At 36.9% G+C, this 15,765-nt stretch overlaps 1 protein-coding gene across 5 annotated transcripts in view; it reads left to right on the top strand.

Moving 5' to 3' along the window:
* The window catches only part of LOC114331514 (uncharacterized), a 741,127-nt gene that overhangs the window by 341,651 nt on the left and 383,711 nt on the right, over positions 1–15,765 (top strand). For all 5 annotated transcript variants that reach the window (XM_050661247.1, XM_050661246.1, XM_050661244.1 and 2 more), the window contains one exon: positions 3,415–3,523. In XM_050661247.1, the coding sequence (XP_050517204.1) occupies positions 3,415–3,523 (109 nt within the window). The remainder of the gene's footprint in view (positions 1–3,414; positions 3,524–15,765) is intronic.

Genomic DNA, 15,765 nt, shown 5'->3' with positions numbered 1-15,765 from the left:
AAACCCCCGAGTAATTATTTTTGACTAATTTTTTTGCCGAAAACTCCACAAGACGAGGTAAACAGTAGGTACCCTGGGCACCAGGTACTCTGGAAATTACTTCCGATGCCAAATTCGTCGTTAGCCGCCCCAAAAACCCCCGAGTAATGGGTTTTGACTAATGTTTAATGAATTTGCCGAAAACTCCACAAGACGAGGTAAACAGTAGGTGCCCTGGGCACCAGATACTCCGGAGATCACTTACGACGTCATATTCGTTTTCAGCGACCCCAAAACCCCCCCGAGTAACAAAATTGAACTCATTTCCGCCGATAATTGACGAGTTCTGAATTTTTTTTACTGTCAGTTTGAGATGCACTTTAGGAATGCATTTTTTGTATGCAGTTTTTTTTTCAATATTATATCATGGCTCCGGGTCACAAAGTTTCCTGGCGCCTTCACGAATCGAATGTAAAAAGAATTATTAAGATCCGTCTTGTCCTTTTTTTTTCGGAGGTAAGGCCGATTAGTGCTTTATTGCTTCGCCTAATTGGTGATTTATCTCTTGCTATTTTGACACACGTGTCTCCCCCATTCTGCTTATGTGGTTATTTCATTCTTTTTTCTATTTAGTGTCCATTCGTTTATACACTCGTTACACTTTCTTCTAATGTAATCACTCCTCTTTCGATCTCTCAGGATATTTCCTGTAATTGTTCTCAGTACTTCCACTTCTGTCGTTTCTAGTAGTCTTTGCGTTGTGGCTGTATCGGGTCTTGTGTCTGATGCATATATGTCATTATTGGTCTTACACTGGCTTTATTGATATTCTTTTTCTCATGATCATCTTTCAGTGCGTCACAGTTTTTCGATTTCTTTCTAACGCATTATGTATGTGACAGAAAAAAACGCACGTCGGTGATTACATTTCGTCGGTGACATTTATAACATCTATTCTAGTTATTCTAGTTGTCGATAGATGGCGCCATAATAAAAAAAATATTTTTTTTTTAATTAGATAGTAATATTACAAATATAATCTGTATAATTTATAAGACTATACAAATCAAAGAAAATACCATTTTATAAATGCAAGAAACACATTTGATTTGTTTTTATTCCAAATTGAAAATAAAATGTGACAACTGTCAGATTTAACTAAAATTTGATGTTAGAATAAATGTCATAAATGTGTATTATCACGGACTTACCCTTTTTCCTATCATTTGTTACGCACTGAAAAATGCTCATAAAAAGGACAATATTCGAGTTGATCTATTGGCTATCATAGTTGATCCATGAAAATATCTATAGTGGATTTCACGACCATTTGATTGTTTCGTGCAGTGTTACCAACCGCATTTTTCTAGATTATCCGATGATCGCTCGAAAAAGATCCGGTTTATAACGAAAAGATACACTCATTGGCGTAACTAAGGGGGGTTAGGGGTTATAACCCCCTCTACGGTTCCACCATTACTATTCCATACCTCCCAGAGAATATCCAGTAGTTGTAACCCCCCCCTAGGATTATCCTGGTTACAACATTGGATACGCTAGGTCAAAAATTATTCTGTAATTAAAATCGATGTTGCCAATGTTATTCTTTTATCTGACTACTTACTACAGATTAATTTTTAATCTGCTGGATTTTCTGTTTTACTGTTTATTTTAAAAAATTTCGTTTATAAATTGAAATCTCGTATCCTATCTGATTAATTCATGTAATTAGCTACTATTATTATATGTACGTATTTTGTATTATTGTAAGTGCTAAATTATCTAAATATTTCATTATTTGGATCTTTTTATTTATTTTTAAGTAAAAAACACTTTTAAATATTATTTTATTAAAACGTAATAACTACCTAAAACTAGGTACTTATTAGGAAAATAAATAATAAATAAATCAATACAAAAAACTACAACTACATAAGAGCGTAGGCGCAAAATTTCTGGTCAATGGTTTTTCGAGTCCTGAGAAAACTAATAAGTATTTTTGAAAAATTTAAAGGCAGAATGAAAGATTACATTATTACCGAGGGTCGAAAGTCCCTGAAGACTTCTATAATGTTTATTGTAATAAGTTACAGGGGTGAAAAAAAAAAAAAGAAAATTGAGTGTGATTTTTAATTTTAAATATCTCGTTCAAAAATACTTTCTTGTTTATTCTAAGAGACTTTTGGCCCTCGGTAATAATGTAATCTTTCATTCTGTGTTTAAATTTTTCAAAAATATTGATTAGTTTTCTCAGGGTTCGAAAAAAAAATGAATGCATTTAAAAATTATTGGTCCAAAATTTTGCCCCTACGCTCTTTTAGCAACTAAAGATTTATTACAACTAAAACACTAGAGACATAACTGACAGTCTTAAAACATTAAAAACCTAAACATGTACCTACATGTAACATTTCTTTTGAAGCTGTAAATTTTACACAGCCAGTAGGTATTGCCGACACAATATTTTGTCTCCAATAAAGCCCTAATTGTAGATGTATTTAAGAGGTTTCTTTTATCTGTTTTTATATTGAATACATTGCTGAAAACCCTTTCTACACTAGCCAGTGGCGTAACCAGGGGCTTTTGTGGGTTGTACCCCTCCCCATTGGTATGTAATTTGAGCTCTATACGCTTAACACCATTACTATTCCATATTCCCTAGAGACCCTCCAGTAGTTGTAACCCCCCTTACGATCATCCTGGTTACACCGTTGACACTAGCGTTTGAAAATGGTAGAACAAATAGCAATGAAAATACTTTTTTTTTAATTAGATAACAGATATATATTAGCTTCATTTTTTAATTTTACCATTTATCCATTATACAAAAGTATTTTCACAAACCAAAACTTATTTCAACAGACGTTTACTTAAGCACTACACAACATAAAATAAAATAAAACTAAATCGTGCAGTAGCTATCATTATTTTAAAGACTAAAAGCCCATAAATAAAATCGGACGGCAGAATCCCGGTTTTTGAAATTTGAATTGGATCAGTATGAGTTAAGTGGAAACATTTGTGCATTCAAATTTTAAAGAAAACAATTCGCACAGGTCCCTTTTGTCCCTTTTTATCTGCCCCTACTTAGATAATTACCATGAAAAGTATCGGATGTCGCTAACATTCATCCAATATATAGGCCATTTTTAGAAATTTGGGTGGAACCAAAGAAAATTATTGAGCTGTTGGGAATATATGAATGAGAAGCGGATTTTTTTAAGTTTATTTTTCTTATTAGTCTGTTGTAGTAGAGTGGTAGATACACTGAAAAATATACGCAAATATCCGATTTATTTAAAAATACGAAGAAGATACAACTCTAAAAAAGATACGCAAATCGGATAATTATACACCGATTGGCAACTCTGGTTTCGTGCAATATATTTTAATAGATCAAAGTTCATATTTTATTTTATATTTTTTTTCTTTCAGATGTCTGCAGCTGTTGGGACTCACTCGGGGGCCGGCCCTCTGAGTCTGATGTCCTGCGTGCGCGAGTCATCACCATTGCAAGATTTCGACTCCGACACAGAAAAAAGTGGTAAGGTGATAACTTTTATACAAATAGATTAGATTGTGAAAATTGTTAACATTCGGTCGATCGCTAGAATTTTGTTAAAACACTGACATGTTTGGGAGTCTTATCCCTCTAACGGTGGAATATTTAACTATCGTTTGGGAAGTCCATTGCGATCAACGGTTCGTTTCATCAAAAAATGTATAACACTCTTGAATCGATTAGATTGATTATCTTAGGTACTAGCGGGGGCTATAATTAGGTAGGTCTTTGGAGCGTAGCGCTGGCTCTGGTATCTTTTTTGGACATTATAAGATCATTAAATATCAAACGATCCTGCTACATACTACTCAGCTACCCTGTACTCTTTGTTAAAATGAAGCTACTACTGCCTATATACCAATGTTATCCACCTGCTTTATTGCCTTGTCAAAAATATATACCTACTTGTTCATCAACTGCCATCTTCGCGACAGATATTGACTATCATTAATCATCGTAGTTATTTGGACTTAATGACAGCTGCTCTGAAAAGTTCATTTGAAGTATGTGGCGACACGTTTCAATTGCTACTTCTTTTTAAATGGTAATTTTAATTTTTAATAACTTTTTCAAAATGAAATAGTACGTCCCATTTAAAATTCACATTTAATATACAAACCATATGCATAGAAGGGCCTGTTAAGTTTTAAGAAACGAAATATATCAGGCAAAATGCCTTTGCAGTTTTTAAAACACCAGATCTAATATATTGTCGCCTGTCTGGCCATATGGTAGTACCATATAATCACAGATTAGTGTTTGTGGTCTAGTTCAGTAGAGTCACAGCGGACACCCCGTGCGGCCACACCCTCCCTAAAATAACAAACCCTCTTTCAAGACATTTTCACGTTCTCTTTACCGATTGAAATAAATATATTATTGACAGACATTTTGTTGTTTTTACATTTATTTTAATTTCATTTAATTGTTTCCGTGGACAATAAGGTTATTGCACGCAACTCAACCACCACGGAACAAGTACATCTGTACCATTCTCTCAGGTTGCGCAGCCATGATATTGTACGTCTGTCTCCCTTTGCTTCTTTTTCCTTGAATTTTTCCCTGCGTAATCAGTTGGAGCAAGTTTTATCTCTCTCGACATGTAATAATGGCTCGTAATATTTGACCAGATTTTTCATTGATGTCGCATTCAAGGTACAAGCTTTCATTCCATAAAACAAAGTCAAAACACCGTATCACCTCGCCAACCTAACTCTTTGCCCCAACTTTAAATCTCCTGTGCAGAACACTCTTCTCATTTTCTCAAATCTCATCTCAAATATTGCCCAAATTCAGCCTTCAAGGAGTACTCCTTACTTACTCGGTGGCGTTACAACCTTTCGTTGGTTTTAGCTGACTTGACAACATGCCTCCAATCTTCTCTGTGTTGAGCAATCTCGCAATCTTCTCTGTATTGTTTAGAGTTTTCAATCCTCGCTTATTTTGTATAGTTATTGTGTGTCTAGCTTATAGTTTAAATGTACACGTTTCGCAAAAGCTTATTATTAATCAAGTTTATTAATACTAAAGAAAACAGCCGAGGTTCATGTGCCAATTAGTGACATTTAAGTTGTAGAAGTGCTCTCGTGTGGTGTGTCGCGGACCAGTGTAAATTAGACATTAAATCGGCGGTTCAAATATAAGAACTTTACGCTTAAGCTTTTACCAGATTTTAATTTAGTTATAGTCACAAAGTTAGTCATTAAATTACATATTTGTTAATGCTTTTATTTTGTTATTCCCACGTTAGTGGGTGGTAGTTCGTATTATTGCTTATCATGCTCTAAATTCAAAATGGTAGTAAGATCGCCATCCTAGTTTGTTGTTCATCTTTCTACATTTTTGTTGAAAAAATATTCCATTTATTTCTACCAAATACAAGATCAAGTGCAAAGAACAAATAGAGATGGAGTAAGGAGTGAAGAGGTCGACGAAAAGAGAATTTTATTGACTTAAAAATTTATTAATTTTTAAGTAGTTTCTTATGGTTGAGTAGTTATTAAAACCAGCCTACTTATTAAAAATCAGCCAAACGTGTATAGCCCAATGAATGACCTTTTTGGAGTGTAATTTCCAGGGGCAACTCCGAATTGCATGAAAATTTGGATTTAGGTTGCACTTACCCTCCACTTCAAAGTTGAATTTGTACCGTTGGGTGCTTTTACTTGGGGGGTGACATTTACCCCTTCTCGGTGGGTGAAAAACGCGTGTTTAAAATAAGGCCGGAAATGGATAAATTGACTTACTTTAAGTACCTTTTGTTCTATAAAGTTTTTTACGTAAGTCAATACTTTTCGAGTTATTCGCGATTTAAAATGTTGATTTTTCGACAAAAAAAACTACGTTTTTAGACAGTTTTTTCCAGATAACTCAAAAAGTAAATATTTTATCGAAAAAAATATTTTTAGCAAAAGTGTAGCCTATAAAAAAACGAAAAAAAATGGTGTACCAGTGAAGTCTACAAATTGAGTAGAAGCAAAGTTGTAGCTCATGAAAAATACGTTCTTATTCGTCTAATTCCAAATCGAATAATTCAACGCAAAATCACCGAAGAAAGAAGAGTTTTTCGGGAAAACCTTATTAACGTTTTTAAAGTATCGAAAAGAAGCTTATTATTTGTTTTTTACAAAAGTTTACAGCATCAAAAATAAACGACTTACACTGAAAAAAAAAGTTAGCCCCTTTTTTTTGGTAAGAAAAATCGTGAAAACCTCCCTCTATTTAGCACCCTAAATGAAATTAATCGTTTGGCTTTACCATCTATTTTAACTGTATGTGTATTGTTTATATGATATGTAAGTTTGATTGGTTTGAAGTGCTTATTTTTGAAAACATTTGGTTTTATAGTAAAAAAAAATTTTCTAAAAATTTTTGAAAAATTTCATTTTTTCAAAATAACTTAAAAAGTATTACTGATAAGAAAAATCTTACAAGAGTAAAAAAATGTAGGTTTTGCTATTATAAATATGTTAGTTTCATTTTGTTTCTCCGTAAGACAAAAATTGGTTAAGATATGGCTGTTCAAAATTTGCATACATTCGTGATTAGTGACCCATTCAAGCTTTCTCAATTATAACTCTTTCAAAAATAAACACTTTAAACCGGTGAGACTGACAGATCATATAAAAAATAGATAATAGGTAAGTAAATTGTTTGTAAAGCGGTGGCGATTAATTTCATTTGGGGAGCTAAACACGGCGAAATTTTCATGATTTTTTACAAAAAAAAGAGGGCAAACTTTATTTTGAGCGTAACTCGCTTATTTTTAATGCTAAAACTTTTGTTAACAATTTAAACAAAGCTTTTTATAACCACTTTAAAAAAGTTTAAACGAAATATTCGATTTGGAATTAGACGAATAAGAACGTATTTTTCATGAGCTACAACTTTGTTTTTATTTGATTAATAGACTTTACTGATACACCATTTTTTTGGGTCTTTTATAAGCTACACTTTTGCTAAGAATATTTTTTTCGATAAAATATTTACTTTTTGAGTTATTTGCGAAAAACCGTCTGAAAACGTAGTTTTTTGTCGAAAAATCAACATTTTCAATGGCAAATAACTCGAAAAGTATTGACTTACGTAAAAAAGCTCTATAGAACAAAAGTTGCTTAAAATCAGTCAATTTATCCATTTCCGGTCTTATCTTGAATGTATGTTTTTTCACCCCCGAGAAGGGGTGACTGTCACCCCCCAAGTAAAAGCAACCAACGGCACAATTTCAACTTTGAAGTGGAGGGTAAGCAGAACGTAAATCCAAATTTTTCATGCAATTCGGAGTTGCCCCTGAAAATTACACGGTATCGCCGAATTTTCCGTTCATTTACTGGGCTAGTAATGAAAAACCAAACATCACCTATTACTGCTCGATAATGCATTCTCAATTAACATGTGCGAATTAATCTGGATGAAAAATTCCAGTTGGATAACATCCAAATCTTATAATTAGAAACAGCAGCGCAGAAATTTTCGAAATTATTGTTCTGTTTGTAAACTGATTTTACATGCCGTAGGCGGGAGCTTTTAAAACCATTTGGAAAACTGGGGCAACATATTTTGCATCGAACGTAATCTCTAAACGTGCAAATGAAAACCTTGTTACTGTGAAAACGTTGGTTAATTTTTAATTAGGTAATATCGATATTATGATAGAGATGTTGAAAAAGTATCTATTCGTTACAAAGTACTCGTTACTTACGAATACCGAAAATAACGATTACTATACAGAGAGGCAAATCGTTACTTTGATTACTCTGATTACTTCGTTATTTCATATCAATCGTATCAAATCGAGTAAGGACTATTGTATCTACTTTGATTACTTCGTTACTTCGTACCAATCGTATCAGAGCGAGTAACAACTATTGTGTCTACTTTGATTACTCTGATTACTTCGTACCAATCGTATCAAAGCGAGTAACGAGTATTGTATCTACAACCAGTACACTTGATTACTTTCTACCAATCGTATCCCAGCGAGTAACGGGCGGGACCGGTATTTTACGAGTGTTATCGATTATCGTTATCTGCATAAGGCGTTTTAAGAGTGTGAGCCTCAGAGCCTCATACTGTGAGGGTGAGGAGAAGATAGAAGATGAAACAGAGGGAGGTATAATGGAGGTAAAATATGTAATGTATGTCATTAACCCTATATTTTTATCTAGATCTATATCTATACCTATACAAAATACCTACCTACTGAGAAATACGAGTCTCGATATGATTACCGGTCCTCTAATACAAATGGGTGGTTCCATTTCAAATCACTCAATTTTGGAGCAAAAAAAATTTTGGATCTCTGATTTGTCTGAAAATTGGTATATATAGCTTCTGCGGGACGTAAAAATAAGATATTTAAGGTCAAAAAATCTTCTTCTTTTTTTCTCAAAATGTTATTTTATTCGATTTTACAGTGATTTGGTGTTTATTAAAACAAATTTGCATTTTCTATCGTAAAGTATCAATGGAAAAATGAGCGGCCGTGGAGTAACGGCATAAACGCTGGCCTCATACGCCAGTACACGTGGGTTCGAGCCCTGCCAAAGACAAACCATTTTCATTTCCAATAATGACACGAGCCGTCTCACCGTGCCTCCGAGAGCACGTAAAGCCGTCGGTCCCCCTGGGCTAGTGTACATCGGCACTAGTTACTTAAAAACAGGGTTAAAGATGTAAATGGCGTCGGAACTGTGCGAAAGGATCTCCCTGGCAAAAGTGCCATACGGATATTATTATTATAATGGAAAGCATAATATTTTAATAGAAGGGACTCAAAAATATCATTATATGGCATTATAACAAGTTACTTTGATTCAAAACAAGTTTTTGACCAAATTTTATAGTGTAGAAAACGTTAAATCGTTACATTTTTCTCCATTCCCAAAATACATCATAATCGATTTGGCTAAAAATTTGCTCACAGATAGTCAAAACATAGGACTTTAAGTGGTGAGAAGGATTTGAATTATACACTCAGGTGCAAAAAAATCGATCCACTAAAAATTTGGTCATTTTTGAAGTTTCGAATTTCCTAAACCTGTTGTTTAATTTAACTGACTTTTTTACCACGTTATAGCCTTATTCATTGACAATATCGCTGTAATAATATTGTTGCTAGACAGTCAAACTGTCATTGTATACCGGGTGTACGAATCAAACTGTGCCTTTTTCTCAAAGTTCGCATCACCTTGTGGACTATTCTAGTACTTATAAAATACTGAAATTAAAACCTAACTATAGCCTCAGGTTTTCTTAACATTTTGTCTTTCGATTCATTCGCTTATGTTGGATAATAAAAAAGTTAGGTACTTTAACAACTGGCCATGTTCGTCATCAGTACAGGGTTTTTTTGAAATAAATGCGCAAACTTTAAGGGGCAATTTTACACATGAAAATGACAGTTTGCTTAATAATCATATGTCCGTAAACGCTTCATTTCCGAGATACGGGATGTTCAATATTTTTTTACAAACTGACAATTTATTTAGTGCTTTAAAACCAGTTGAGATATGCAAATCAAATTTGGTGGGTTTCAAGACGTAGTTATTGCACATTTTTTGACATACAATTAAGAATTTTATATTCACTATTGGCGTGCGTACGGGTAATATTATGGGTCATAATACCCGTTTGCACGCCAATGGTGAATATAAAATTCTTAATTGTATGTCAAAAAATGTGCAATAACTACGTCTTAAAACCCACCAAATTTGATTTGCATATCTCAACTGGTTTTAAAGCAATAAATAAATCGTCAGTTTGTAAAAAAATATTGAACATCCCGTGTCTCGGAATCGAAGCGTTTGCGGACATTATGATTATAAAGCAAATTGTGATTATTTTCTCATGTAAAATTACCCCCTAAAGTTTGTCACACTTATTTAGAAACACTCTGTACTGATGACGAACATGGCCAGTTGTTAAAGTACCTAACTTTTTCATTATCCAATATAAGCGAATGAATCTAGGGCTATAGTTAGGTTTTAATTTCAGTATTTTAAAAATGCTAGAATAGTCCACAGGGTGATGCGAACTTTAAGAAAAAGGCACAGTTTGATTCGTACACCCGGTATACAATGACAGTTTGACTGTCTAGCAACAATATTATTACAGCGATATTGTCAATGAATAAGGCTATAACGTGGTAAAAAAATCAGTTAAATCCAACAACAGGTTTAGGAAATTCGAAACTTCAAAAATGACCAAATTTTTAGTGGATCGATTTTTTTTGCACCTGAGTGTATTACAATACCAAAAAAGTTACATGCAATATCATAGTCAAAAATATAGGCGTCTACTGTAAGTAAAATTAACACGAAAATATCGACCTCACGACAAAAATTGTTAAAAATAAATTGTAATAATTGTAAATACGATTTATTTGGAACAATTTCAGTTTCTACCATTTTTGTCGAAAAGATAAAAATGGCGGAGATATTGAGCAAAACAGGTTTTCCTTTAAAATCAAGATGGCGGCTAACGTAACGGAGGAATTCATTCGTGATTTTAAATTTAGGCTACTATTGACTCCCCTAAAGATATAATTTTAGAAAAGAAAAATAAAATTTTGGGCAGCTCGGCATGCAAGGTCAAATGCACTGGCGAAGCGTCCATGTAACCACTGTTACCATTGGTAACAGTTAAAAATATTTTATGACGATGAATAATTCTATTTACCAATATTTTTACCAATAGAAATATATTATATTATGTGGTAATAGTAAGTAACTTAGTAAATAGCCAACTTCTCGTAGACACGAAAATATTGGCGAGTTTATGTGACTCAGTTGCACTTTATTATACTCTGTTACCAGACTCATTTCTGGTTACAATGGTTATATACCCACGCTGGCGCTCGGGACCGGCTAGTGACTGAAAATTTTGAAGAAGCGACGGCATAAGCGCGCTGTGTATCAGTAGCGCTGTTACCAGATTTAAAATTGGTGACAGTACCTATAAAAAGTGTGCGTGCAGTTAACCATGGATGAGTGTCGCTTCTTAATCGATCAACTACTTGAAAAGTAATTCTCCTTGTATTATTTTGAAGAAAAAAATGAGATTAAAAATGAAAGACCTATTTTAAACAATTTAAAAAAGGAATCAACAAAAGTAGATCGATATTTTAAATTTAGTTGGTACAGTGAAAATCCTTGGTTATGTGGCAGATTGACAGTTAGCCTACGACCACATATGTGTTGACCGGCTGGGGAAAGAAGAGGAGACGGATTGACGGACGTCTGTCAGAAGATTTTAGAAACTTAGAATACAACTGTCATAATTTTTCTTACTTGTTTTAGTATGTAGTTTGTTGTAAATAAACAAATAAAATAGTTTAAAGTGTGCCCCGACTACTTTGCAGCCCGCAAACCGGCCACATTGGTGACCCCGAGAAAAAGACTGTAAGTACAAGGATTTAAAGACGACATTATGACAGATAACGACCAAACAATGCCAAACGATAACGCTACACCATACGAAGGCAATGATCACCCAATAATTGCACGGGTAGGCATAAAAGCTCCAGAGTTTTGGCGCAATGAACCAGAACTATGGTTTCTTCGGCTGGAGGCGCAGTTCCGACAAGCCAAAATAACATCTGACAACTGCAAATTCGATCATACTGTTGCTAGTTTAAACAGTGACATACTAATAGAAGTGGCGGATATTGTAAAGAATCCAACTGCTGGCAATGCCTATACACAACTGAAAGCTCGCCTTCTCGAAAGGTATGGCATTAGCTCAGATGAAAGGATCCACAGATTAATGGAGCTCACTCTGGGTGACTTAAAACCCACTCAACTACTCCACAGAATGCAAGCTCTGGCCACGGATAGCATTAGTACACAAGTTCTAAAAAATTTTTGGTTGGACCGCCTACCACCTTCGGTTCGAAGTGTTATATCTGTTTTTGATGGAGATCTAGAAGAGCTTGCTAAGAAAGCCGATAAGTACCTCCGATGTTCCAATTTTCCAGTCATGGCTGTTACCGAAAGCCCTATCTTAGACAAAGCAGTGGCTGCATTGAATGACCAAGTGAGCGCTTTATCCAACAGATTAGCTGTAGCTGAAGAACGGCAACAGATTCAAATGGTCAAGAGTGCCAAGTCATCATCTGACGAGCAGTGTTACTACCATCGAAGATTTGGTGCACAAGCAAAGAAATGTAGACCACCCTGCAGTTTTACAAAAAACGACGAAAGGGCGCAGTAATGGCGGCAACTGCAGCCCCTCACATACCACGCCGCCTCTTCATTACCGATAGTGTTCTCCAACTTCAGTTCCTTATTGATACAGGGGCAGACCTGAGTGTGCTTCCACGTAAAATCTGCACTGCGACTCGGCCCAGCACTGTATGCCTATATTCTGCCACCGGATCGTGCATCCAAACGTATGGGCAGAGACAACTTTCATTAAACCTTGGTCTAGACCAACCTGTAACATGGACTTTTGTAGTCGCAGATGTCACCACACCCATACTAGGAGCCGATTTTCTTACACATTATGGCATTAGTGTTGACATGAGAAACAAACGACTAGTAAGCTCAAATATGTCAAGCAGTATTACCTGTGTGTCTCGTCGTGTTAAAGTACCAGAAGTAGGCCTATCCACTGCCCATCCTTACGATCGTCCGGCAGCCACTATACCAGAGGATACTGAAAGGGTCCAGCACTATATTGAGACTCGAGGTACACCAGTATTTTCTAAACCACGAAGACTTCCACCAGATCGTTTTCAAGCTGCACGAGCAGAATTCAATGAGCTGATGCAGGCAGGCATTATCCGACCATCAAAGTCATCTTGGGCTAGTCCGCTTCACTTGGTTAAGAAGTCCAATGGACGATGGCGAGCCTGTGGAGATTTTCGCCGTCTAAATGCCATGACCAAACCAGATCGCTACCCAATACCGCACATCCAGGATTTTGCTAACCAGCTACATGGAAAGAGAATTTTCTCTTGTATTGATTTGGTACGTGCGTTTTACCAAATTCCAGTCCACCCGAAGGATGTACAAAAGACGGCTGTAATAACCCCCTTTGGACTTTACGAGTTTCTCCGAATGCCATTCGGTTTGCGAAATGCTGCCCAGACGTTCCAGAGGTACCTCGATCACCTTTTTCGAGAATGCCCATATGTGTATGTATACATCGACGATATTTTGGTTGCCTCGGAGACTGATACCGAGCATGAGAAACACCTGGCATCAGTACTTCGGATTCTGGAAGCAAATGGACTTCAAATCAATAAGGATAAATCAAAATTCCGTGAAAGTGAAGTAAACTTCCTGGGTGCCACGGTCTCCCCAACTGGCGTTCGTCCATTGCCGGCTAAAGTAGGCGCAATTCGCAACTTTCCACAACCTACGACCTATCGACAGCTACGAAGGTTTATGGGTATGCTCAATTTCTACAGACGTTGGTTACCAAATGCTGCGAATGAACTAATGCCATTAACCGACTTACTGTCTCAGCAAAAGAAAAAGAAGCAAGAACTGACATTAACACCAGCAGCTGCAGCAGCTTTCTCCAAAGTCAAAGATCTCTTGGCCGCGTCGACTGAATTGGTTTTCCCAGCACCGAATGCCCAATTGAACATGTCAGTTGATGCCTCAGATGTTGCCATCGGCGGTGTTTTGCAACAGCTTATAGGTGAACATCTACAACCCATCGCTTTCTTCTCTAGAAAGCTTTCTAAGACGGAGCGAAACTATAGCACTTATGACCGAGAGCTGCTGGCCATATTCAGTGGCATACATCACTTCCGCCATTTTCTTGAGGGCATGCCGTTTACCATTTATACTGACCACAAGCCTTTAACGTTTGCCTTCCAACAGCGACATGAGCGGCAGTCCCCACGACAGATACGCCAACTAGAATTTATTGGACAATTCTCGACCGACATTCGACATATTCAGGGTGCAGCCAATATCGTTGCCGATTGTCTCTCACGACCCGAAGTAGACGCTGTCACAACACCCATTACGATTGACTATAACCGGCTATCCGAAGCTCAGACTACAGATGAGACTCTCCAACAAACTCTGAACGATCCTGCTAGCTCCTTACAACTTCAGCGAATAGTTCTACCAGATAGCCAACGACCTATTTATTGTTCAGTCCAAGATGGTCGTATACGAGTTTATGTGCCAGCTGTGTTCCAGAGAGACGTTTTCCTGAAGTTCCACACGCAGTCCCACCCAGGACATGCTGCTACATTACGAATGATTGCCGAACGCTTTGTGTGGCATAACATGAATCGCCAAGTCAAGCAGTGGTCACGAGAGTGCATCCAATGTCAACGTGCCAAAATTGGACGTCACACTGTTACACCTGTGACACCTATAGGAATGCCAGACGATCGATTCGCACACATACATGTCGACATTGTGGGCCCACTTCCAACAAATCAGAACTTTCGATACCTGCTCACAATCATCGATCGTTTCACAAGATGGCCCGAGGCCATACCTATCTCGGAAATTACAGCCGAAGTTGTTGCGCAGAAGCTGCTTGAGGGATGGATATCTCGGTTTGGTGTGCCAGCAACCATAACAACGGATCGAGGTAGGCAATTTGAGAGCCACTTATTTCGCCAGCTCAATAGATTGCTAGGTGTACAACATATTAAAACCACTGCCTACCACCCACAGTCAAATGGATGTATTGAACGTTTCCACCGAACCCTTAAGGCTGCTCTCATCGCCGCGGACACAGTATCGTGGGTTGACGCCCTCCCTCTGGTCATGCTAAGCCTTCGAAACACTTTCAAACAGGACATTGCGTGTACAGCCTCCGAGTTAGTGTATGGTAAACCAATATGTCTCCCTGGACAGCTGCTTGTCCCTAGTGCTGCTACACCCGACGAGCATAGTTTTGTCCAACGACTACGTCAGACCATGGGAGCATTGCGGCCTATACCGACGAGCAACCACTCAGTCCGCACTGCCTTTGTCCATCCGGATCTGCAGACTACGAGTCATGTGTTTGTGCGGACTGATAAAGTAAAGCCTCCGCTTACACCTCACTATACCGGCCCGTTCAGAGTGTTGGAACGAAGTGACAAGTTTCTAACTGTAGATGTCAAAAATGTTCCTCAGAGAATTTCCATGGACCGACTCAAGCCAGCATATATTCCAGCGGCCCAACAGGTGCAGGAAGAACATGTATATGCCAACCGTCTGATGAGTAACACGGTCAACATTGCCGTTCGAAACCAGTAGGTTCTTCACTGGAGGGGAGCCCTGTGGCAGATTGACAGTTAGCCTACGACCACATATGTGTTGACCGGCTGGGGAAAGAAGAGGAGACGGATTGACGGACGTCTGTCAGAAGATTTTAGAAACTTAGAATACAACTGTCATAATTTTTCTTACTTGTTTTAGTATGTAGTTTGTTGTAAATAAACAAATAAAATAGTTTAAAGTGTGCCCCGACTACTTTGCAGCCCGCAAACCGGCCACAGTTATATTATGGTATCTATTATCTATTAGTATCTCTACTATTTTAAGGAGATAGGAAATGAGCGATCTGGTTCGTCCTTTCTAGAAGCCTCAAGTAATCTTTATTGGTCTCCCGTACTCTCTATTGTATTACAAATATATTCCTAAATCATAAAAAAGTGCAACTGAAAAGATTGGGTCATTCGATGATTGAATAGCTTCCATAATCGCCTTTTAAATGTCGAGATGGATCCATAATAAATTATTTCGTTACATATTTTTGGT

Source organism: Diabrotica virgifera, chromosome 9 (assembly GCF_917563875.1).
Source record: "Diabrotica virgifera virgifera chromosome 9, PGI_DIABVI_V3a".
Taxonomy (NCBI): Eukaryota; Metazoa; Arthropoda; class Insecta; order Coleoptera; family Chrysomelidae; genus Diabrotica; species Diabrotica virgifera.
This window is presented reverse-complemented; position numbering and strand designations above follow the sequence as displayed.